General features: G+C 43.4%; 1 protein-coding gene across 1 annotated transcript in view; it reads right to left on the reverse strand.

Annotated features, from left to right (window-relative positions):
• Positions 1-24,424, reverse strand: part of SLC5A1 (solute carrier family 5 member 1) — an 80,510-nt gene extending 56,086 nt beyond the window's left edge. Inside the window, exons 1-2 of the mRNA XM_068271461.1 lie at positions 24,062-24,424; positions 20,091-20,162 (exon numbers count right to left, since the gene is read on the reverse strand). Of these exons, the coding sequence (XP_068127562.1) occupies positions 20,091-20,162; positions 24,062-24,184 (195 nt within the window). The 5' untranslated portion in view covers positions 24,185-24,424. The remainder of the gene's footprint in view (positions 1-20,090; positions 20,163-24,061) is intronic.
• Positions 24,425-27,157: the final 2,733 nt, after the last annotated feature.

Below are 27,157 nucleotides of genomic sequence, written 5' to 3' on the forward strand. Positions count from 1 at the left end.
ACCCGCCTGCCCCCTCGGAACTCTCTGCCGCACGTCATTGCCCCCAGCTCTCGGCAGTGTCTCTGCGTCCCTCTATGCACATGCGCAGTGCAAAAAAGCACTGGACATGGGACGCAGGGACACTTGCGTTTTATTGTATAGGATTTATTAATTCAACAAATTTGTGTTCTAGTCTTTTATTTATATACAGAATGTCTACCAGGCTTTTATTCTGACATATTTTGGTGAGTTATGACTTAAGAATTGGAGGCCTGAAATTCTTTTAAAAAAAATGTACCTCTTTTGACTCATAATTCCAGACAGAAATGCACCGCCAGGGAGGTTAACTTTGGTTCTGGATAGTAGTAGAAATCAGCAAAAGAAAATTACATTCTTATTTATTACGAGGTGAGTTGACTTCTTATGAGACGATTTATTTTGGAATGTGTTAAGCAATCAAATGAATAAGATTTCACTGATTAGGCAATGTAAATTGTTTAGTGAATGAAACAAAGTGTTTCGTCAGGTAGGATGGGGAAAAGTACAAACTGCTTATTGGGCAACATTATGAGGAGTGTTCAGTGTACACAGTTAAATAAATGGCAGATATTGTGTGCATCTGATGTATCTTTCTGAGGAAAGAACAGAAAAGGGTGGAGGGGAGTCGGAGAGACGCTGCCCTCCTTTATATCAACCAGAGCAGGGACAAGGTCCTCCAGCACCCAAGGCTGAGACACCAAAGTGCGCCCCTCCATCCCTGCCACCCCAGCCATCACACACTGATTGCTATTAGACTAAGAGGCGCCACAGGGCCCACAACCTCCCCAACACCTTAATATCTAGTTATCTGGCTTGCAGTCACTGCTATGTATCCCCTTTTCTTATTTCTTTCTGCTTCATACACAATTAGGAATGACAGCTGAATGAATTCTGCGCCCCCTCCTACACTGCGCCCTGAGGCTGGAGCCTCTCCAGCCTATGCCTCGGCCCGGCCCTGATATCAACATTACATTTACGCATATAAAGAACAATACTTTCAGTCTTTAATTTCCCTAACAACTATTACAGTAAATGTATTTTATAAGAAGGGAATACAGACTTTAGCTTTCGATAAACAAAATAGGAAGCAGAAACAAAGCCATACATAAAAGTGTGGCTTAGACTTCTGAGCTTGTGGTTAGATTGAATTAAACTTGTCCTAATCTCCAGACTCGACCTATAAATGAGTGCTCTTGTCTCGGAGGAATCAAGAGAGAAGAGTTGAGAAAAAACAGGAATAACACATTGCGATGATGAAAGCATATTTGCTTTTTCTTTAGTGTTGCAAAGCTTAAACATATGAGGCCGGAAACAGACGAAAGCTGTCTTCATATCTGGCAAAGATACAAAATTACTGTGTGTACCACCAGGACTGGGCTGAGGCAGAGGCGAGAGAGACTCCAGCCTCAGGGCTCCGTGTAGGAGGGGGCGCACAACTCACTCAGCTATCATTCCCCTATAGTGCTTGAAGCAGAGAGAAATAATGCATATACATGGATACATGGCAGTGACTGCAAGCCAGATAACTAGAGATTATGGTGTTGGGGGCCCTGGGGCGCCTGTTAGTCTAATAGCAATCAGTGTGTGACAGCTGGGGTGGGAGGAATGGAGGGGAGCACTTTGGTGTCTCAGCCTTGGATGCTGGAGGACCTTGTCACAGATCTGTGTACAACATAACACAGGACTGTCAAGTTTTTAATCAGGGTACTGCTTTTTTAGGATTGTACAAGCTCATATGTGATCATGTGGTCTATTTGTGTGAGATTGTACTCACAATTACACTCTTTTGCCATGTGCCAGGAGGCTCAGTAACTACTGTCTACTTACAAGTGATGCTGAGTCTACTGGAATAATAAAAGATGCTGATCACTGCCATTTACAGGAAACTACCCACAGCTGTATCATTCGTGGGAGGGGCCACAGCTGTATGAACAAAAGTTCATTGAGTACTGATGTGTAACAGGATACTTGGCAACTATTTCCATATGATGGGAGGCTGGATGACCACTGCTACATCACAGGAAGTTCAAAATCAAACCACACCTCTCAGATTAGATTGTCAGCACTTGATTTGTTCAGTTTAGACTCAGGAACGCCTTTCAACACAGTCAAGCTCTATTAAAGGAATACTTTTCTAAATCTTCCCCAACACCTAATGCGCAAATGCACCCCACACTCCCTCACCTAAGGGGATTCTCAAGACTGGGTCCCGCCGCCCTACTATCTTAACTGTGCTCCCGGGATCCTCCTCACAACAGTGGGCAGGTAAAGTGGTTGGTCATCTACGTCCACTTCAGCAATCCCCACCACAGCCCAGAAATCATGGCACCAATCTCACAATGCTGTGCCACCCTTCCTTTCTCACAAGGATGCAGAAAAATTAGAGCTTGTGCACAGTAGAGGCTGCTATTGAGGAAACGACTTTATAAACAATAGGGAGCCAGGCTGTCCTGATTCTTTATGGGAGTAAAATCAGTAAATAAATGTAATTTCATTATTGATGAAGGAGCAATTTGGGGCTGGTTTTATACATTTATATTATAAGTAAGCGCACTTGTGCTTTAAAGGATACATGAGGCGAAATACTTGATAGCAGATTTACTTACCTGGGGCTTTTTCCTTCCCCTAGAAGCCTCTGTGTCCTACACCCCTGTTCTGCCTTCAGCCACTCTTCTGGGGTTCCCTCCATAGTGGCCCATGACCCAGGTGGGTCGGTGGCTTCTGCGCACGCCAAGTGGTGAATACGCATGCTCGTGTGTGTGAGCAGAAGCCTGGGTCGAGGGCTCCTGAGGAGGGAACTCCAGAAGAGAGGCTGAAGGTGGAACTGCAGTGAGGGACACAGAGGCTTCTAGAGGCTGGAGGAAGCCCCGGGTAAGTAAATCTGTTATCAAGTATTTCGCCTCATGTATCCTTTGACTCATTTGACACAATGAAAAGCCGTAAGATGTCTCTATCTTATAAACTGTGCACAATCCTCACTGTATATTTCATTCTAGAAACTGGTATCTGCTGCATCTCCATAATGCAAATAATAAACATAATGTAATATAAACGGCAACTAAAACAAATACAGTCAACCATATCATTGTCACATGTATGGGGGTAGAAAAGGTCACACTATTTTATACGCAACAACAAAAAACGTGTTGTAAAAGAGGATCCATTGTTTGCTTTGAGAACGCTGAAAGTACAACGTAGTTTGTTTACTTTTCCTTGGATACAATAGCTCTCATTCTTTCTTATACACACCATACCATAGGAGACGGTCTCACCATAAAAAGCATGATACTAGTAATATGAGGACAAATACTACTGCCCTTTGTTGCTTCTTACTCTGGCACAGGGGAAATAACAAGTACCATGAATTCAGCAAGAACTATTTTCTAAGAAAGTGAAGTACAGATATGAAATCAGGTATGGAAGTACTATGGTTGTTCTCTGCTGCCTGGTACAGTTTTCTCCATACCATACGAAGTGAACCATCTAATCTTGTTAATTATGTTTAACCTTTGATTTTTCTTTACATTTTAATTAAATTTAAAACAACTTTTTGAACCCCTTCACCTCATGCAGAGTGGTATTGCTCAGAACAGCTGACCTCTATCACGCTGATACGTGATGAGGTAACATACTAATGTAAACACAAACAGTAGTGCGTAAAGCTTAGTCAGGATCAGGCCGCAGTCGTACACAAAGTCAGAGGTATCAAAGTACAGAGTAGCAAGGCAATAACGTAGTCAATAAACAGGCAGGGTCATACACGTAAGTCAGATGTCAGTCGTAATCGAAGGATTAGACAAAAACGTAGTCAGGGACAGGCTGAGTCAAACACGTGTATCAGATGGCTGAGGCACAGAAGGACAAGATAAGAGCAAAGTCAAGAGGCAGGCAAGAGGTCGGTACACAGATAAATATACAATAAGATGTTACTTCAAAATATTACGATAATATATAATAAAATTCCAAAATAACAAGACTGACTAACTAGAGTACATATATATTGTGCGTCTACACAATATATTAATGTAGCTCTCGAAACTTACTGATTAGGCCAAGAACCAGCGAACTGATTAGTATCAAGGCCAGTGAGCAACTGACTCACTTGGCCTAATATACCCAGGATGCAGAGCAGACCCAGCCCCCAGGATGACAGCCCCTCCTGTCAGACACGCCTCCTCAGCTTGTAAAAGTTGCTCTGCCCTGCGCACGGCCGACAGGAGGAACTGCGCATGCGAGACCCCCGATGCACCGCTGGAGACGTCGGAGGGATGCCGGGGTTGTCCTCAGAAGACGCCGGAGCAGAAATCTCACCACCGGAGACGCCGCGGGACCCGCCGGTGAAAGGTAAGCTCATTACAACCTCACAGGCATGGGCCTCTGCCACCCGAACAATTCCAGCTCACATAGTTCTTGACTGTCAAATTGGCCTAAGTAGGGATATTAAGATATGTGGGGAGCATTTCATGTTAATTTGTGTGGTTCTTGCAAAGTAACCTATGCCACTCGAGATGTCCAGTCCTGTTTCTATGATAAGAACAAGTAGCATTGATTGTAATTATAGTATTTACGCATTTACATTGATTTATTTATTTATCTCTGTTACATATACTGTAGGTCTAAAGAGGAGCTGTTAGGTATAAGGTCTCAGAGAAAAAAAACACATATATCAGTAGCTAAAGATTGGCTGTACTTACATTACATATGCATTTCACTGTCCACGTTTGGATTTCACAGAATTTTTATATAGTATTTGCAGAGAATGATGCTCCTGACAGCTCATGGCAGGTTCCATGTTTGTCTGTCTCCTATGAAGCCAAATGTGTGGTCATGTCCTCCCTGCTTCCTGATGATTCATCTCAGAAAAAAGACAACACTACTGTGCAGTGAATATTAATTAGCCATGTGGCTAGGAACAATAGTGGACTCATGCAGTATACTCTGCCCATAGATTTTTCAGTGCTGTGAGCTGGACTGCATTACAAGCTGTTGTAACATGAGCCTGTAACCTCTCACTAGCAGCAGAGGGGAGGACCCAAGGTGGGAAGAAGCAGCCCCAGAATGCTTTGCAGTATGGTATGCGGCCTCTTGGCCTCTTAAGAGCTTGGGTCTAACAGCCTTGCTGTTTAGCACACATCAAAAGTAAGAGAGATTTTTAACTTCAGTATTGCCTTTTTGGCTTCCTTCTAAACTGTTTAACACAGGAGAATAGAGGTTTAAATTAGCTTTTGCAGCCTGACAGTTACTCTTTAATGGTTAAATGACTCAATAGATATTAGTGAAACCCAGCAACTGGTTGTTTCAAACATTGGTTCTCAACCATGCTATCCCTATCTATACAAATGTTAGGAATATATTTACCGGTATAAGCAGATTGCACATTTCTGATTCTAACCTGACTTCAGGGCCGATTTAAGTGGCACAGGGCCCTGGGAAAAAGGTAGCCCGGTGGTCCCCTACCACCACAGCAAAGTCAGCCCTGGGGCAACCGAGTCAGCTGACGAACCCAATGCCTCGTAAACAAGCTCAATTAAAGTTGTTCTATAAATGACAGATTTTGCCGTATTGGACCACAATCGTGTAAAAAAATGTAGAGCATGATCACTTCCGCACACAGTATTTAAAAGAGTTGGTTGTTTACAATATCAGTGAGAGGAAAATGTTGGCAGAAAGACTTGTCATTTGTTTTTGTTGTCGGTAAAGTCGTTTCCGCAACTTTTACTTTTTTTTAATCAGAGCGACTTTTGTAGAGCGCGTGTATAGACCTTTAGGCTGGTTTCACAGTGGGACGTTACAGGCGCACGTTAGAGCAGCCTGTAACGCACCCCACCGCACAGCAATGAAAAATCAATGGGCTGTTCACAGTGCCCACGTTGCGTTACTCAGTAACGCTGCGCCATAACCGAACGTACCGCATGCAGTACTTTATAAGCGGCAGAGCCGCGTTAGACTGCTTGCACATGCGCTGTAATGTTGGGGAGGAGAGGAGAGCGGCCAAGCACATGGCTAATTAATATTCACTGCACTCAGTGACGTGCAGTGTTTACTTCCTGGAGCGGCCGCTCTGTGCGGCGATTGGCCAGGCGGGACTACATGATGCCGCATGCGTCCAAGAGTGCGCATCACGGCATCACGGATGCCAGAGTGAGCTGCACAACGCGGCTCACTCTGACGTCCACATTAGAGAGCACCAGGCGTTGCGTTTGGGGCACGTTATACGACCAAAACGTCCCCTAAAACGCAACGTCCTGGTGTGAAACCAGCCTTAAACTAAATAAAAAGATAAAGATCTCCACTAAGTGGAAAATCTTGTTCCAAACAATTTAGCAAGAATATTGTTTGGCCGGCACTAAATGTTTGCAGTGACCTCATCATACTGGTGCTCGGTTGTGACTCCAAAAGACCAGACAGCTGAATTGCAACGAAAGAGAAAACATTCCGGGCACCAATCAGCTTGCAAAAAGCAGTCACCACTTTATTACATCCCTTGTAGTGTTATGTGTCTGTGTTTATTGGGGATGCAATAAAGTGGTGTCTGGCTGCTTCTGCAAGCTGGTTGGTGCTCGGAAATTTTGCTTTTTCCAAACAAGTAGGGGTTTAGATAAAGACAAACTGATACAAACATGATCAGTTCTTAGTATGAAAAATGTATCTACATCCATGAATATCTATATAATGCTTCAAAATATATAGGGCTTGATTCAGTAAGCAGTGCTAACTGTTAGCACGCTGGTGAAAAGCCCTTTATCACGCCTAAACTCAGTTTAGGCATGATAAGTTTAGGTGTGATAAGTTTAGGTGTGATAAGTTTAGGCATGTTAAGTTTAGGTGTGATAAGTTTAGGCGTGATAAGTTTAAGCACCAACTGGATTAGTACCGCAGTGCACAGCTGATCAAAAGTTTTGCGCTAGCAAAGTCTGGTGCCCTTCGCATAGAGTTTAATGGCGCTGCTTTGCGTGCCGGACTTTGCAAGCGATCTAAACTTATCTAAACTTAGCATGCCTAAACTTATCATGCCTAAACTTATCACACCTAAACTTATCACGCCTAAACTGGCTTTTCACCAGCATGGTGCAATGGTTATCATGCCTAAAGTCTCTAACTGGGTTAGCACCGCTTTGTGAATCGAGCCCATAGTATTCTCTATCAAACACAATAAAAATACAAAGCTTAGACATTTTTGAGTGCATTTCCTAAAAACATGTACTGTATTGATATTCATCGTATGAATTGTATTGGTTTGTATGATTATTTTAGGCCTAATTTGTTTGGAGCAAGGTTTTTTACTTAGGGTTAGGGGATTGCATGCTGGACCTTTAGCAGACATTGGGCAGTGGCTGAAAACATGCTGGTCTTACTCCAGATTCTCGGCCATAGTGGTCTTTAATGTCCGCTAGTGCCCAGTTCAGACCTGTACCGTGTGTACATAGCTTTACTCCCGTACTCTGCATTTGCAGCTTTTATCAGCACCTGAATAGAAGAAGGATAAGGTGTGCAGAGAGTCCATTTACAACTGTAGAAGCAATGAAAACAATATCAAAAGATATGATCTAACCAGCAAGCAGCACAAACTGCGGCTTTCAGCTATCAGTAAAGTGTATCAGCTCTACTGTACATAAAAAGGTAACAAGCCAGTTTGTTAAAGGGAACCTAAAGTAAAAAGTATATACTGTAGAAGCTGCCATATTTATTTCCTTTTAAACAATACCAGTTGTCTGGCGGCCCTGTTGGTCTATTTGACTGCAGTAGTGTCTGAATAACACCAGAAACCAGCATGCAGCTAATCTTGTCAGATCTGACAATGAAGTCAGAAACATCTGATCTGCTGTTTGCTTGTTCAGGGTCTATGGCTAAAAGTATTAGAGGCAGAGGATCAGCAGGTCTGCCAGGCAACTGGTATTGCTTAAAAGAAAATGCATGGTGACGTAGTGGTTAGCGCTCTCGCCTTGCAACGCTGGGTCCCCAGTTCAAATCCTAGCCAGGTCAAAATCTGCAAGGAGTTTGTATGTTCTCCCTGTGTCTACGTGGGTTTCCTCCAGGTATTCTGGTTTCCTCCCACATCCTAAAAACATACAGGTAAGTTAACTGGCTTCCCCCTAAATTGGCCCTAGAATACGATATATACACTACACGATACATACTTAGACAAATGACTACAGTAGGTATTAGATTGTGAGCCCCTTTGAAGGACAGTTTAAGTGGCAAAAAAATATACTTTGTACAGCGCTGCGGAAGATGTCGGCACTATATAAATACTAAATAATAATAATAATACCAAGAAAATAAATATGGCAGCATCCATATACCTCTCATTTCAGGTTTCCTTTAAAATGGAGATACAATTAATAAGTTAGCATGATACACTATTGATCAAGGCCTGATAAAGTTATTTTAGTATCCACAATGCTAACCAACTAAATAAAATAAGTATACATATTTTAGAAGCATAGAGAAAGAATTTACTACCTAAATGCACATTAATCAAGATATGTTTTGTGATATTGCTGTTTCACAGACAGCCATTGTTGACAGTCCAGCATTCATCTTAAAGCAGTATTAAACACTGACATAATATTCAATAAAAATGTGTCTTCCTACTTTTTATATCCCATACAGTTATCATATTTGCTGTCGTGCAGAAGTATTATTATTCATTTAGAAATTACAAGTTCCCAAAGTACAGTTGCATTTGCTCTGGAAGCTGCCACTGCATTTTATATTGTAATGTACCCAGTAATGATTTCTGAGCAGTGTATCAGTTGTGGACACATTAGAAGAAGTTTCTGCACAGTCAGGAAATGTTTACATTCCTCTCTGCTATAATTAAGTAAACACAAGATAATGTTATCATCAGTTCAGATGTGGATCTCCCTGCAGGGAGCATTCTATTAAAAAAGTAAGTCCTGTGTTTTAACCCTTTGAATGCTATTCTGCAAAAAGTAAATAAATAAAGTGGTCGTATATTACATGCAGTAAATAATCTTTTAGAGCAAAGAAGAAATTTTGGGTTCTATACCACTTTAACCTTTTCAGCCGCCCGGACGTGATCCTTACGTCCAGGCGGCTGCTCTGCTGCGGTACCGCCCTTTTCACACTCCCGCGCGCGATCGCGGGCGCGCCCCCTTGCACCCGTGCTGTCCCCCGGTAGCCCTGGGATCAGTGAACGGGAACATGGTTCCCGATCACCGATCCGTGTCCCCATCAGAAAAACCGAAGCTCTCTTACTAGAGGCTTCAGTCTTTCTGCAAAAAAAAAGTTTCCCCGTCCTCATTGTGCTTCCGGTGATCGAGAAGCACAAGGAGAAAAAAAACTCAAGGTGGCCATCTTGTGGCCAAATAGTAAAACTACATCTGCAAACATTTTACATTAAAATGTACACATATAATAACATTAAAAATTAACTGTTTATTTCCCACACCAAAATATTACCCAAATAAAATTTTTGTGGAGAAAAAAAAAATTACAATAAAAAAAACCTCAAACATAAATAGTTACCTAAGGGTCTGAACTTTTTAAATATGCATGTGAAGGGGGTATACTACGAACATTTTTTAAATTATAAGCTTGTAAATAGTGATGGACGCAAAACGGAAAAAATGCACCTTTATTTCCAAATAAAATATTGGCGCCATGGCGGAAGGTTAAAAGGAGGGAGAAAATAACCCCTGAACATAAGGGAGAACGAAATTGGTGAGAACCCCTTAGCAAAATGAACATACTCGGGGGGGGGGGGGGGGGGAGTTGTAGTTTAGAGCTCTTAGGTCAACAGACGACACAGACTACAGAATCCTAGGAGAAGCAGACAGTAAAGGGCAAGTTGAATTCAAAGGGTGGGGAGGGGGGGGGGGGTATAAAGGGGGAAAAGTGAATGAAACGGCTATCAACATAAATAGTTATTTTCTTTGACTCGAATGGAGCAAGATAATCTGATTTGCTGGATGTTGTAGACTTTGCAGATCACTTTAGCAATAGGTCTGTAAATGTTCTTGAAATGTTTCTCTCTTGTAGATGTTAAATCAGTATGGATATTGTAATGTTATGCTGTATGACAATATGCCTTTTTCATTCTAAATAAAAATTTGGTTTAAAAAAAAAAAAAAAATATTGGTGCCATACATTGTGATAGGGACAAAATTTAAATGGTGTCATAACCGAGACAAATGGGCAAATAAAATACATAGGTTTAAATTATGGTAGCATGGATTATTTTAAAACTGTAATGGACGAAAACTGAGAAATAATGATTTTTTTCCATTTTTTTCTTATTATTCCTGTTAAAATGCATTTATAAAAAAAATAATTCTTAGCAAAATGTACCACCCAAAGAAAGCCTAATTAGTGGCGGAAAAAACAAGATATAGATCAATAAATTGTGTTAAGTAGTGATAAAGTTATTAGTGAATGAAAGGGAGGTGAAAATTGCTCTGATGCATAAGGTAAAAATTCCCCCGGGCTGAAATGGTTAAACAAACACACGCAGCACTTTTCACCCTGACAACAAGTGTCTGTTCAGCAATTGCAAAAATCATGTATATTACTTTTTATGGACTATGAAGAGTTATTAGTGATAATCCAGTGAAAATACTAAAATGGGTACTGCCAATAAGACCAACACTCAAGACTGCAATAAGACCAGCAAAGCAATTGGGGTACCAACATTGTGTGCACACATGAGATAAAAATCTTTGGAAAACTTAGAATCAATCTGCTGCTGGGTTTGACTGGAATGTTTGTGCGACGGATGTTCTAATTATGCTGTGCAAATGATCAGTTCATGCAAAAGACCCAAGAAATGTTTTTATAGTCCATTTACTTCCTTCCGCTTCATGCTTGTGCTGTTCACACAACCGTTAAGAGATATATAGTGATGCCGTATCATACACACATTGTGGAAAGGAACCTTTTCAGCAGACCAGATCTTCCAGGAGGGATTTGAGAGACTGAGAAACAAATATCTTTTGTTGTTATCTTTGGAGGTCTTTTATAAACTTTTTTACAACAATAATTTGCTGATGTTCATTAATCGTTTGCCAAAGATTTGTATCTCATGTGTGTACATGACTTTAGGGATGCAAAAAAATACAAAACCCTGTTTTGCTTTGTACAGACTTAACAAATAAAATAAAGAGAGAATTCTTGTTAATTTTTGCAGTGAGCTGAATACTGTAGCCATGGTTTCCAACAAGTTTCTTAAGTTTAAAAAATGTAGTTACAGCAGCTGCAGATCAAAGTTGAAATATAACATTCAATGGCATTGAGCTACAAAATAGCTTGTGCAGTGATTACATTTGTCATGCAGATGGTTGAACTAAAGTGGAGTGACCCTTTAAATACTCTTCTGAGTTACCGAACAGTAAGAGACGATAAAGCGATATACTCATGGGGGTAATTGGGTCTAACCCACCCAAAATGGTCATATCACTGTTAGGGCCCGTTTACACCACAAATTGTAATAGCCATTAAAGAAGCACTGTGATGCGATTGCGATCTTCATTTAAAAACAAGTGCAAGTTTTTCCATGAGTTTCAGCAGCTATTGAAGTTTTAAAGTGGCAAATCACAAGCGCACAAAGAACACAGCATGCTGCGCTTTCCTGAACTGATGTTAATCGAATCACACCAGTGGTAAAAGTGCTCCACAATTAACATGTTAATCACAGCACCCTTGCAATTGGCAAAAAGTAAGTATTCTGATAATTGAATTAGAGCTCAGCCAATGGAAAAGGAACAGTACAAACTCCCAAATGATCGACCATTTGATCGATTGGTTTGGGTACAGTTAATGGTGCTGATCGACTATGAGCGATAGTTCTATCGATTGTTTCATTGATCCAAAATTCAGGAACGATTGTTTTATGTAACATAACAATATGTAACACCAAGATGGCACCATGCGAGGTTGCCACGGCCACAGGGCTCCAGTCCTTTTCTCTTCTTTTCCCCTAATTCCCCCACTGGCAACCTCCCGACCACCTCCACTCACCTGGGGATGATGCAGGGGCCTCGGAGGTGCTCGTGGTGGGGATCGCTGCAGCCAGGGGAACCTGGACGCCGCTCGTTGTAGCCAGGGGAGCCGGGATCGCTGCAGCCAGGGAAACCTGGACGCCGCTCGTTGTAGCCAGGGGAGCCGGGACGCCACTCGCTGCAGCCAGGGGAGCCGGGATGCCGCTCGCCTCCACGCTGCCCGCCGTCTACCTCTCCTGCCGGGGACCACAGTGAGAAGGGCAGCAGCGGCTCTACACTGCCCTCAGCTGTCTGGGGCTGCTGCCTAGGAAGAGGCCGCCATGCGGGCTGAGCACGTGCGCCGCCGCTCCGACATTTTCAGGGGCCAGGGCTGCTCCAGCCGCCATCATCAGCTGTCCAGGGCCGCCGCCAGAGACACCCCCCCCCCCCCCATCGCCGGGCAGGTTACCCTTTGTCCGCAGCCCAGGATTGCTGGGGCTGCCGGACCCCCTCCACTACGGGTCGCCCTGAGACTAGGACACCAGCACGGGCATGTGGGACACTCCCCACGTGCAGAGGAGGCCTATACTGCAGCGGCTCCCCCATGTCACCAGGGGAACGGCCATCGCAGCCCAGAATTGCTGGGGCTGCTGGACCCCCTCCACCACAGGTCACCCTGAGACCAGGTCACCAGCACGGCCACACCACCGTCAATGGAGGGCCCGATGCTGCCCCATCGCAGCCACAGAGGAGGTGATGCTGCCTGCTGCATCTGGGCATCAGTGTCCTGCCAACACCAAAGGTAAACCCCCCCTGGCCTGTCCACCACTGCTGCTGCCCAGCCGGGGTGGCCCCTAGCCCCACGTCCACCATTGCCCCTGGCCCCACGTCCACCATGCTGCCCAGCAAAGGTGCCCCCTGGCCCCACAGGGCCCCCACTGTGTCTGCACCCTCATTACCCAGCCGTGCGGACTTGAAATCAGGAGCGCTAGTCCTCGGGCAACCTGGGCTGAGTGAACTCTGCTGTCCGCCTCCATCATGACGCGCCTCAGCTTTCTCAGCTTTCTCTCTACTTTCGTGGACAATCGGTAGCACCTGTCTTGTTGGGAGCGTGTCGCTGTGTAGCGTCCAGTGCCCAAAATGGCAGCGCTCATATCAGCTCTCAGGCTGCTCTTCCAGTCCCACTCTTTTCTGTTCCTGCTATCAGTGTATGTAATTGCTATGTTTTACAGTGACCAGATTTTTCTTGGCTCAACCTGGGACGGAGGGGGGTGCTAGTGCGGCGCGGGAAGCGGGCTGCGTCGAAAAATGGGTGTGTCCATGACATGGTGTGGGTGGAGCGAACTGTATTGTAACTCTGAAGCAGTGGGCTAGAGTTTCCTCCCAAAACACAGATAGGCAATGTTCCCCAAACACATAAGAAAGCAGTGTTCCCACAATGATGTGGTGAAATGGGAGATTTGCATCTTAGATGTCAGTCCATGACATGACTGTGTACTCTGTAAAGTGCTGTAGAAGATGCAAGTGATACATAATAATGATATGGCGGGACATTACACTTTGGCTATGGCCGGGATTAGATTGTTAGCTCTGCCAAGGACATGACTACATTCTCTGTAAAGTGCTGCCTTAGATGCCAGTGCTATATAAATACATAGTATTAGCATGCCATTTAATAATTTTGAGCACTCAAAATGCCAAATGCTGCAACAATAACCCCAAAAGAGAATGCAGTCTCTATGGCCATCAAATAATAACTGCAGCAACCTCTGACAAATGAAATGCAACTACAGTTACCTCTGACACATGAAACACAACTAGCTTTATCTCTGACCCATGAAATGCAGCAAAAAACGATTACTCCGACTCAGCAAACGGTAAATTAGGCAAACATTACCTCATGCGGCCACAGAGTCTCACGCCTGGGACACCCAGCGGCCAAAAGTGGGACATAACCTGGGACACATTGCAGCCTGGGACAGGGGACCCTGAACCTGGGACGTGTCCCAGGTAAAATGGGACGTATGGTCAGTGTATATGTTTGTATTACGTTAACTGTACGTGTATGCTGTAATGCTCTCTGTCTTGTTTTTTATTTTTGCTTTAATTGTTTTTAATGGTTTTTATTGTTTATATGTATGTACCATGCTTAACTGTATGCAATGTTGCACTCTGCTTAATTGTACGCACAAGCTGTAATGTTGTCCTATGTATGCTTGTCCTATGTATGTGCCATGCTTAACTGTATGCTATTTCTTGTTTCTTCATCAACGACCCTGTATGTGCCAAAACCAATTCCGGGTACAATCCACCGTTGTACTTGGCGATAATAAATTCTGATTCTGATTCTTTAGTCTGATTGGATTGCTTATTTTTCCCTCCTTTGAAATTGGATCGTTAATGGGCACCTTGAAGGCTGCCAAAGATGAGACAAACAAATTGTTTAATTTTTTGTGAGTCATATACCAGCAACGAGCATGCAGCAAGTAGAGACTAGAGTCAGGGCATGTGATCTGCATGGTTATTCTGGGCTGGTGACTTACAGTATTAGGGTGCAAACACACATGCAATTTTCACTTCCATGCAGTATGAGTGCTTACCTACACAATCTGTTCATATTATACAAAGTCTGCTGGCCCTTATACTACATAGAGGTGGTTAAATGGCCAGTAACTGGCCAATCAAAATTGATGTACACCAGGCTGCAGAGCACAGGTGACAAACACAAGGTCACAGGCCGAATGCGGCCTTCCTTGCCATTTTATGTGACTCTCAAGAGATTCCAACGTCTGTCATTGCAAGCAGCAAAAGAAATACAGTGCACTGCCTTCCTGTCCGGAGAGGCACACCGATGGCTGGGGTGCAGCAATACCCCCTCTCCTCCCGCTGACAAAATTGGTGTCATCGGGTTCGCTCTTTGGATACAGTCCCTGCCCAGCCCCCTCCTCTCGTAACGGGTTGGACACAGTGTTGGACACAGTGTTGGACTGGGAGGTGGAAAAACTGAGGAAATCCACCTGCTGGCCAAGCAGCAGTAACCCCAATGTTTTCACTCCCAACAGAAAGCTGCAGCAAGTCTTCACTGTGAGCAGCTACACCTGATTACTGCTGCTTGGCCAGCAAGTGGATTTCCTCAGCTTTTCCAACTCCCAGTCCGACACTGGACACACACACCTACACACTCCCCACCACCACTACTATCTCCCCACATTGCAGAGTAGCAGAGCAGTGTAATATTTACCCGCTCCAATGATGCGTTCTGTCTCTACTGTTCTTCCTAGCAGTCACACGCTCTGTGCTTCCATACCTCCTCCCGATCAAGTGATATGAGACAGGAACCAGAGGGATGCAACATAGAGCATGTGGCTGTCAGGAAGATCAGATAAGACCAGAAACAGCAATGGAGCAGGTAAATATCTAACTACTCCACTGTGCTACTCTGCAGATGGGAGAAGAGTGGGGGGCCCCACATTCACTATAGTTCAAGACTGTTCAATAAATGTTAAATAGTAAAACAATCTGGCTGGCGACTTAAGACCGTTTTAGATTTTGGCCCCCTGCTTTAGCGGCACAGCTAGAGATGAGCGTAATGACCTAATTACGATTTCGCGAAATTTCGCGTAATTAGTGTAATTACGATTATGGCCGTAAGTACATAATCGTAATGAAGAAGGATTTCGCGAAATTTCGCGTAAGCGTAATTTTCGCGTAATTTTCGCATTACAATGGTTATTTGTTCATGCCGTAATTTCGCATTAAACGCTACCGTAATTTCGCGTTAAACCGTAACGCTCCGTATAATATAAAAAAGCCGCCGACTTTAAGGGTTAATAGCAAAGCCCCCTTAAATGCTAAGAGCCTCAAATTTGGAGAATATATTAAGGAGATCAGGAGGAATAAGAGGAAAATTTTTTTTTGCAAAAAGACCTTATAGTTTTTGAGAAAATCGATGTTAAAGTTTCAAAGTAAAAATGTATACATTGAAAAACCCGCCGACTTTAACGGTTAATAGCAAAGCCTGCTTAAAGTTTAGGAACACCAAATTCCTAGGGTATATTAAGGGGATCAGTGGGAATAAGAGGAAAATTTTTTTTTTCAAAAAGACCTTATAGTTTTTGAGAAAATCGATTTTTAAGTTTCAAGGGCAAAAATGTCTTTTAAATGCGGAAAATGTCAGTTTTTTTTGCACAGGTAACAATAGTGTATTATTTTCATAGATTCCCCCAAGTGGGAAGAGTTTTACTTACTTCGTTCTGAGTGTGGGAAATATAAAAAAAAAACGACGTGGGGTCCCCCCTCCCAGACCTCTTTAACCCCTTGTCCCCCATGCAGGCTGGGATAGCCAGAATGCGGAGCACCGGCCGCGTGGGGCTCCGCACCCTGACTATACCAGCCCGCATGGTCCATGGATTGGGGGGTCTCGGAAGGGGAGGGGCAGCCAAGCTTTCCCCTCCCCCTCCGAGCCCTTGTCCAATCCAAGGACAAGGGGCTCTTCTCCACCTCCGATGGGCGGTGGAGGTGGAGGCCGCGATTTCCTGGGTGGGGGGTTCATGGTGGAATCTGGGAGTCCCCTTTAAAAAGGGGTCCCCCAGATGCCCACCCCCCCCTCCCAGGAGAAATGAGTATAGAGGTACTTGTACCCCTTACCCATTTCCTTTAAGAGTTAAAAGTAAATAAACACACAAACACATAGAAAAAGTATTTTTATTGAACAAAAAACATAACCATGAAAAAAGTCCTTTAATATTCTTAATTAACCATTAATACTTACCTGTCCCTTTAAATAAATGATCCCACGCAATATCCTCGGAAATGTTCTATCAGTTACAATGTAACAAAGTTATTACAATGTAACAACTTTGTTACATTGTAACTACGCCGCACCCGACGCCACTCGCCGCTCAGCCGCCGCATACGCGTCCGTGCAGGACGCTAAGTCCCCGCAGCTCCTGCTTTTCACCCCGCCCACATCTGTCACCCACATGTCACCCACATGTGGGTGACATGTGGGTGACATGTGGGTGACATGTGGGAGAGGCGGGGAGGCCAGCGGAGCCGGCGGGGACTTAGCCTCCTGCACGGACCCAACAGAGCTCTGAGCTATAGCTCAGAGCTCTCGAAAGCATCTTTGTATTTGGGCTCCAAGGAGCCCCATTGGTCCTTAGCAGACCAATGGGGTTCCTTCTGATTTGAAGGAACCCCATTGGTCTGCTAAGGACCAATGGGGCTCCTTGGAGCCCAAATACAAAGATGCTTTAGAGAGCTCTGAGCTATATAGCTCAGAGCTCTGTCGGGTCCGTGCAGGAGGCTAAGTCCCCGCCGGCTCCGCTGGCCTCCCCGCCTCTCCCACATGTCACCCACATGTCACCCACATGTGGGTGACATGTGGGTGACAGATGTGGGCGGGGTGAAAAGCAGGAGCTGCGGGGACTTAGCGTCCTGCACGGACGCGTATGCGGCGGCTGAGCGGCGAGTGGCGTCGGGTGCGGCGTAGTTACAATGTAACAAAGTTGTTACATTGTAATAACTTTGTTACATTGTAACTGATAGAACATTTCCAAGGATATTGCGTGGGATCATTTATTTAAAGGGACAGGTAAGTATTAATGGTTAATTAAGAATATTTATTTTCGTGGTTATGTTTTTTGTTCAATTAAAATACTTTTTCTATGTGTTTGTGTGTTTATTTACTTTTAACTCTTAAAGGAAATGGGTAAGGGGTACAAGTACCTCTATACTCATTTCTCCTGGGAGGGGGGGTGGGCATCTGGGGGACCCCTTTTTAAAGGGGACTCCCAGATTCCACCATGAACCCCCCACCCAGGAAATCGCGGCCTCCACCTCCACCGCCCATCGGAGGTGGAGAAGAGCCCCTTGTCCTTGGATTGGACAAGGGCTCGGAGGGGGAGGGGAAAGCTTGGCTGCCCCTCCCCTTCCGAGACCCCCCAATCCATGGACCATGCGGGCTGGTATAGTCAGGGTGCGGAGCCCCACGCGGCCGGTGCTCCGCATTCTGGCTATCCCAGCCTGCATGGGGGACAAGGGGTTAAAGAGGTCTGGGAGGGGGGACCCCACGTCGTTTTTTTTTTATATTTCCCACACTCAGAACGAAGTAAGTAAAACTCTTCCCACTTGGGGGAATCTATGAAAATAATACACTATTGTGACCTGTGCAAAAAAAACTGACATTTTCCGCATTTAAAAGACATTTTTGCCCTTGAAACTTAAAAATCGATTTTCTCAAAAACTATAAGGTCTTTTTGAAAAAAAAATTTTTCCTCTTATTCCCACTGATCCCCTTAATATACCCTGTGAATTTGGTGTTCCTAAACTTTAAGCAGGCTTTGCTATTAACCGTTAAAGTCGGCGGGTTTTTAAATGTATACATTTTTACTTTGAAACTTTAACATCGATTTTCTCAAAAACTATAAGGTCTTTTTGAAAAAAAAAATTTTCCTCTTATTCCTCCTGATCTCCTTAATATATTCTCCAAATTTGAGGCTCTTAGCATTTAAGGGGGCTTTGCTATTAACCCTTAAAGTCGGCGGCTTTTTTATATTATACGGAGCGTTACGGTTTAACGCGAAATTACGTTAGCGTTTAATGCGAAATTACGGCATGAACGAAACGCGAAATTTCGCGTTGAAAATTACGCTTACGGTATTTTCAATTACGATTTTAATGGCAATTTCGCTACGCTAATTTCGCATCGTAATCGCAAATTTCGCATGCGTAATTATAGTAATGCGAAATTACGAAAATTTCAGCTTAACTCTAGGCACAGCATCAGCACAGAAGTCAGGCAAGTACCATTATTAGAGAATGTACTGTAGATAGCAGCCTGTATTCCTCTCACATCAGGTTCCCTTTAAGATGGAGATTACCTTTAGAGGCCACATAAGTGCATGCTTTCTGCTTCACTAATTATCTTATTCATAACGCATTTCCCGGTTACAGTTTGTGTCACAGTGCCAGCTGAAGTCCAAGTTTAAGTTCACTTAGCAAAACAGATCTTTGTTTTGTCAACTTCAGGTGCTGATGAATACTGTAGCATTCATTGTGAACGGTGACACCCGAGAACCTGTGAAAGTGCTGATGTGCTTCAGAGGTCGGTATTTATTCTTGCTACTCATCTGGGTTTATTTTAAATTAAGAACGAAACCTGGAAAATTCACCCTCCTGTGGTCATGTTTATTCTACACTTCTATGTGTGGTGCTGACACCTTCTCTTCTTTGGTTTACGAATGCTACATTTAAAATTTTAAAGTAACAGACTATAATAACTGAGGTTGATTTTTCATTTCAGGTGCAAGGAAATCTGGAGAAACATTAATGCATTTACCCAGAGCAACCAGACAGTGTACTGTATATACGTTTTTCATTCAGAAACTGAATCCTGATTAGTTGTCCAGAATAACTGCTCCCCTTTTCCTTCCAATCGTCTTGACAAATCTTAGGTTAGGCCAAAAAACAAAGAACAAAAAAAAAAAACATATACATACTGGTGCTATGTATGAACAGATACTGGCACTGTACTGTATGTGGTACCCAGTACATAACAGTATATAGGCGATTGACTGGTTGGATTGGTCAACTATCCCTAAGTGGATTGGTCAGCTTTCCTTGTCTACTTGTTTATCAGAGCAGTATGGAAGAATAGATGGCGCAGTGCTAATAAAACACGCGTCTCTCACCTGTCTGGCACACCGTTGTATCCTATTTACCTCCTTCTCTGCCTCTCAGATCTCGCACATGTGCGCCTGCACCATTTTACTACAGTCCTCCGCAGAGAGATCTGAGAGGCAGTAACAGGATAAGGCGTATCACCCGGCATCAGGCGTATAAGACGACCCCTGACTTTTCAGAAGATTTTCAAGGGTTAAAAAGTCTTATACGCCAGAATATACAGTAATTTCATCATGTTAATATGAAGGAAATGAAGCAGGATAGAAAGGACCAGTGTGGTTTGAATTATAAAACAAAATTTTCTTATGAAATCTTGATGGTAGTGTGACGGGGCGTGATCAGAGGTGTGGTAGGGGCGTGGCTTAAGTGTTCCTCTTTCTCATATCAAAAAGTTGGGAGATATGCTGAAGTGACTACCTACTTTGTTTAGCATCTCAGAATACTTACAGGCCACCAGACCATGCTGCGTCCGGCGAGGAAGAACCCGCCCACAGTGCCACGGCTTGTCCTCACCATAGCCTGTCACAGAAAAGCACAATATTAGTTTTCTCAAATCACCTTCCTTGTGCACATCACTGCTAAAATAACTGGTTATTAATTGATATATGGCGCTCATGTAAATTGCCACACTGCCTGAATGTCTACAGCTATACATATTTCAGTATATTGCTGAGATATTGCAGATGCTGTCACATTTTGCTTTGGGGCTGGTTCACATTATCTGCTTTCCTGAGCAGTGCTGCCAGATTATTGCTGGACAGACTTTTATATTTAGCTCATTAATGTCCATTTGACCCTCTGGATCGAAGTGCTACAAAAAAAGCCAGCAGTATTTTGATGCATTTGGACCTTTACAGCCCTATTTAGTTATATGGGCTGGGAGTGCATGGTAATGTATGTGGCAATGTTGGTGATTCACTAAACCACAACACCTCTATTTTACCATACTTTAATAAACTTTAAAAAAAAAATCAACCCCAAAGTGTAACTATGTAGTGTGCTGTTACATGCGTTGCATGAGCTCTCGTGTAAGGAGTCGGACCTCTCATAGTTACTACTGACTGTATATGAACGCTAGTTTCTAGCACATAGGACACTTTACTGCGGCTGTCTTGGGCACTCTGACAGCTGACATCTTCTGGAATGAGTGAGGAGACATGCTGATTGGCTCCTGATCATGTGATCACCATGGTTACATAATGATCACTTTTAGGGCTTGATTCACTAAACCGTGATAACTCATATCACAGCCGCGCTAGCGTTTTTGCGTGTGTTTATGCGTTTTTGTGCGCAATTGTGAATTTTCGCGCGCAATCTCGAATTTACGCCCAGGATTGCGCATGAAAATTCTCGATTGCACGTGAAAACGCTATCGCGGACATGATATGAGTTATCACGGTTTAGTAAATCAAGCCCTTGCTCTCTGAAAATCTTAAATTCCCCATCTATTTATTCCCCCTGCAGGGTACCTAGGAATGTTTATAGTTTCAAAAATCTCTGCATAGAAAACATATATAATCATCTGATTCTGAAGGTTTTTCTGTTGTAGTTTGAGATATTTAAGAAAAAAGACAAACACTTATATAGCTCTTTTCTCCTGGCGGACTCAAAGTGCCAGAGCTGCAGCCACTAGGGCGTGCTCTATAGGCAGTAGCAGTGTTAGGAGACTTGCCTAAGGTCTCCTGCTGAATAGGTGCTGGCTTACTTAACAGGCAGAGCCGAGATTCGAACCCTGGTCTCCCGTGTTAGAGGCAGAGCCCTTAACCATTACACTTTCCAGCCACCTTTACATACTCTTCATTTGAAGGGGAGCTGAAGAGAGAGGTATATGGAGGCTGTCATGTTTATTTCCTTTTAAGCAATACCAGTTGCCTGGCAGCCCTGCTGATCCTCTGCCTCTAATACTATTAGCCATAGCCCCTGAACAAGCATGCAGCAGATCAGGTGTTTCAGACTTTAAAGTCAGATCTGACAAGACTAGCTGCATGCTTGTTTCTGGTGTTATTCAGATACTACTGCAGAGAAATAGACCTGCAGGGCTGCCAGGCAACTGGTATTGATTAAAAGGAAATAAATATGGAAGCCTCCATATACCTCTTACTTCAGTTCCCCTTTAAATAAAAAAAAAATACACATCTTTGAAATCATTCTTTCTCTTATGCTGGGAATATTCGGCTCGATTCTGAGCCATTAAGATGGTTAGATAATTTCCAACATGTCCGTTCACGGTGCGACCGTTTTGCCGTTCGATTCACCATTGAAGCTAATTGAAAAAGGATAAGAAAAATGAACGGAAGATAAGAGAATTGAGCAGGGGAAATGATCGGGCGCCAGAATCGACCCGCGTATTCCCAGCATTAGGCTACGTTCACAGTGGTTCAGTGGTGCTGTATAATTGGGGTGCAGCATCCAAACACTGCGTGCAGTGCAATACTGCAGAACACACACACTAACAGTGCAGTGAAGCTGGCTTTTCATTGACACCGTGGTTCACTGTATGCATTCATGCTATGTTCACAGTGGAGCTTTGCATTGCAGCAGAATGGCTGGTTTGTAATGTGGCTTTCCTTACTGCAATCACAACCTATGCAATGCTGATAAGCTGTATGCACTGTTACTGTGAACGCAATGCCCACTGTGAACCTAGACTAAATGTGTTTGGATAGACTAAAGTCTAGATCTTTTAACTCAAAAAAAGCATAGCAGCAGTGTAAAAAAATAGCTTGGTCTTTAAGTGGTTAAGTCATTATAAATCATTTACTTACTGCATGCTTTGACATTTTTTTGTGTTTATCTCCTAGTCTTGAATCATTATCTAAACCATTCTGAAGTTCAGACTGCTTACAAATTCCCATATTCCTGCATCAGTAATTAGCAAGAGGGCTTGGCACTCATTACACCTGAACGATGGAATGGCTGTGCTGTATACGCACCCCCCCCCCCCCCAACAAGAGAAAACAACCTAAACAAAAACAAAAACAGTTGCATAGCAACAGGAGATGCAGACGCTGCAACCACTTTTAGCCACAGTTTTACCTCTTCATGGGTGTTCTATTAGCACTTCTATATGTGCTTTGAAACTGCCCCCTCACCTGCTTACACCTCTCTCTTACTGTGACTGTTCTAGAAACCAGGTCTTGGGTTTGCTGTCATGCAACTATTATATAAACAATACACGCTTGCACATGGGTCTATGGCTCTACAACTATACCCCTAGAAAAAATAAATATAAGTAACCAAGGTCAAAATGAACTCAAACACTTTTTTTTCATATTTATTCTTATCCAAGGTTGAAATAAGGTTTTTTCCATTGCTCCTTGCAATGTATTAAGCTCAGTTCGATTTTTTTTCCCCCTAAACAACACTGGTCCACTTTAAATCACTCCCTTCAATGTACCTCCATATAAAGTGTGGCAGGTGTCGTATTTCCCTGCAGCTGAATTATTGGCTTTTCACAATTCATCCATCAACCTAGTCAAAAGACTGAAACATGCAGGTTATTGGATTACTCCAATTTTCACAATACTCTAAATAAAAGCCATTTGGGATTAGATTGTATGTCATTCCTTTTCACAGTTTAGGGCCAAGTCAGTAGATGTTTCAAGTTTCTCGATGGCCAAAGAGCAAACAATTTCCTGTGATAAGACTCAAGTGACAGAGACTATGTAGATAAATGGAGGAGTGAAATAAAACAGTCACAAAAGGTACCGGTAATCATATACCAGTCTCGATTGAGAGAATATAAATGGCCCCATAACTGGAAAATATCCAGAACTCTCAAGAAAGGGAAAATCCTGAGTGTCTACAGACTGAGAGCTACAACTTCAAAATCGAGTCTGGCAGATACAGGCAGACTTACAATCCCAAAGAGCAGAGAATATGCCAACACTGTGAGCAGAAGACCCTCAAGGAGAAGAATCACTTCCTGCTGCACTGCCCCAAATATACTGCAACCAGGGAAACCTTCTTTTAGAAATTGATGGAACTATTTCCATACTTTCACACATTAGAGGATGAGAGAAAACTCTACATTCTACTTGGAGAATAGGAATTCACAATGACAATCGCTACATGCTGTCACAGCATGCTACAGACTGAGAGGAGCATAAATGAACTATAAACCTAAAAATGTCCACAAACTGATAACACACTGTACCCCTACTCCACCCCCATCCATGTCCCCCATTTTCCACTGCTTTGGCAATGCCTGTATGAATATTGGTCATACCAATAAAGCTATCTTGATTTGATTTGACTAGTTAGTGTATTAGGTATAAAAAGCTGTCATTAAGTATAGCAGACATTTCTTTATAATTACAAGCCACTGTTTTAGGTGTTTCTGATAACGCCTCACCTCAGAGCTTGTATTTCCAGGCAAATTAGCAATATCAATCTTCATAAACCTATGCAGCACTTACCCATATTCCCACAGCCAGGACTACCACAAAATAGACCACAATAACAGAGATGTCAGCAGCATTATTAATGGGGATGGGGTCGTTGGAAGAAAGAGCGGCGGGACTTCGCAGGATGTTCTCCATAGTGCCTTCTTCACTCCCTGAGAAGTAGCACTCTTATGCCAAGCGGTCCCTCTCTCTCCTCTCTCAGGTGTGTGAGTCAGATGTGAGGTTAATTATAAACCCATCCCACAGAGACTCACCACCGCACACCTCGCCATCAATGTGTAACCTGCACACAGATTTACTTTCCCAAACTCAGGAAGCTCACAAATGCCACATATCCTCTGCACTCCAGCATTCCATGATAAGGCAGGGAGGCTTCTCAGCAGTCACCTGTGCTGTGCTGGGAAGGTATGCTTGGAATCAGGAAAAAGCGAAAAATACGGTGGTTGTGTGCCAGGTAATGCCAGCTTAGCTCTGATCCTTTACCGTCACACAAGTGTTACTGTCTTACAAGCAGACAGGCAACCTGCACCTGTGAAGTACTTTGGAGATGAGGGCGAGGCACTGAATTCATAGGCTGGAGAATGTGAAAAAAGAAGAAAAACAGGCTTTGCTAAACATAAAGGATTCCTGAACATAGCTATATGTTCATTAGTAAATTACCCCCAAGATAAGTAATAAGTCACACAAATAATATGCATCGGAAAGTAATTGCACAGGTGTGGCTCATGTCACGGTTGTTCTGGGCACAGATTCAATAACCCAAAGGAAGCTATGGCACAAAGTTAGTGTGTACCCATTGTGAATGATTATTATAACGTTTATCTGAAGGTGTTTTTTTTTTCACCTTTTGTTGATGGCCTGTTCAGCCTTCCAGCTTCTTGCTCTTTATCCACGCTCAGAGGCAGCATATTCATTATGTGACAAAATGACAATAAAGTACTTGAATCTTTTGAATCATATACATGTGCTTCTCATCTAGCATTGGTTTTCAGTGAACCTTCTATCAGAAAATGTGTCTATAGACAGTGGTGCTGCTAAGGTTTTTGTGGCCCCAAGCAGTACATAATTTGTGGCCCTCTACCATCCCCCAGTCAGAGGTCCCCTCTTCTTTAAGAATAGGTATCCAAAGGTCCCCCCCCCCCTCCTAGTCAGAGGCCCCCTCTCTTGTAAGAAGAGGTAGCCAGAGGTCCCCCAGTCAGAGGCCCCCTCTCCTGTAAGAATAGGTGGCCAGAGGTCCCCTGCCCCCCCTAGTCAGAGGCCCCCGTGTCCTGTAACAATAGGTAGCCAAAGGTGCCCCCCCCCCCCCCAAAAAAAAGTGTTGCTCTCCAGTATAAGTAAATAGCCAAAATTGCACCTTCCTTCAGTTTAGGTAGTAAAGGTGTCCTAGTATAGGTAGCCAGTCCCAGTATAGGTTGCTAGCAGTGTGGTCCCTCCCCCCCCCCCCCCCCCCCATACCCCATGTAGGGAATTGGTGTCAGTGAGGGTATGTAGCTTTCTGCTGCCTCCGCATACTAACACTCACAAATCTGCAGTGACCTAGGTAGTGAGTAGTGCATGGTAACCATGCAACACACTTCAAATGCAGGAAGTGAGCAATGACGTCACTTCCACATCTGGAGTGTACTCTAATCACTGCGTTGTTCTCTTATCTGTTCATGCTGTGATGCTCTCTACTTTATCGGTGATCTAAGGTTTGTGTGTGAGTGATGGGGAGGCAGCAGCAATACACATTACAGACAGGGTGGCCCTGGCAGCATGGGAGGTCCCTGCTGTGGGCAAGGCCCCAAGCATCATCTTGGTTCACTTGGGCCAAGCAACGCCTCTGTCTATAGATATGTCCTTATGACCATAAAACTTCTGTTGCATGGAAGACTATTTATAAAAGTAAGGAAAGCCATTTATGAAGAGGATGAACAAAATGTGTCACTTTGCAAAGTTCCATTAAATAAACTGGCAAAGTCTGTTTTCCTTACATAAAAAATAAATAATTCTTTGTTCTGAAAAAGCTGAAAATGTTCCACTAGTTGGAAAAGATGTATACGAATTTCCTAAATAAATTCATATTTGTGAGCTTGTGCGTGTTTAAAGAATTGATGTAGTTAATCACCACTTATATTCTATTAAATCTGGAGTCAGTGCAGTGGCGAAGCAATAGAGAGCGCAGAGGTTGCGACTGCACCGGGACCCTTGGGCCAGAGGGTCCCCGAGGTGCCCTCCCTTAACCACAGTATTAGCTCTCTATTGGTCCAGTGCTAGTAATAATCAATTCTATAGATGCTTAGAGTAGTAGTAATCATTAAAGGATACCCGAAGTGACATGTGACATGATGAGATAGACATGGGTATGTACAGTGCCTAGCACACAAATAACTATGCTGTGTTCCTTTTTTCTTTCTCCCCCTGAAAGAGTTAAATATCAGGTATGTAAGTGGCTGACTTATTCCTGACTCAGACAGGAAGTGACTACAGTGTGACCCTCACTGGTAAGAAATTCCAACTATAATACACTTTCCTAGCAGAAAATTGCTTCTGAGAGCAGGGAAGAGATAAAAAGGGTCAATAGTTCATAGATTTTAGCTCTGGCATCCTTTAATTAATGTGTCATTGAGCAAAAACAATAAAACGGTTAAAACTTAAAAAGTAGATTTAAGCATAAAATAAAACTGTGGAATATCTTAAAAAGTCATTTTTAGGAGAAGGAAGGTAGATACAATTGTTTATTTCACTTGTTTATTTTCGCTTCGGGTGTCTTTTAACAAACTGTTCCCCATCCCTTTCTTGCACCTCTGACACTGTGGTTGTCCTTGACAGGTTTTGGTGAGTCTTATCAATTGTTATGTATAGAGTGCTTGGAGGGCCCAATGTAAAATCTGCACTGGGGCCCATGGCTCATTAGCGGAGTCAGTGGAATTCTCTGAGGTAGGAATGTTTTACAGCCCTGTACCTCTGAGACAGTGGAGATGAGAAATCATGATACAGAGACCTTTCTCCACCAGAAAACCAAAGGACTTGGGGATGGAGGTAAAGAAAGTAACCCCCCCCCCAAAAAAAACACTATTCAAAATGTAACACACGTGTGCATTAGAGATGGCCCGAACGGTTCACACT

The sequence above is a fragment of the Hyperolius riggenbachi genome, chromosome 1, assembly GCF_040937935.1.
Source record: "Hyperolius riggenbachi isolate aHypRig1 chromosome 1, aHypRig1.pri, whole genome shotgun sequence".
NCBI classification, from domain to species: domain Eukaryota; kingdom Metazoa; phylum Chordata; class Amphibia; order Anura; family Hyperoliidae; genus Hyperolius; species Hyperolius riggenbachi.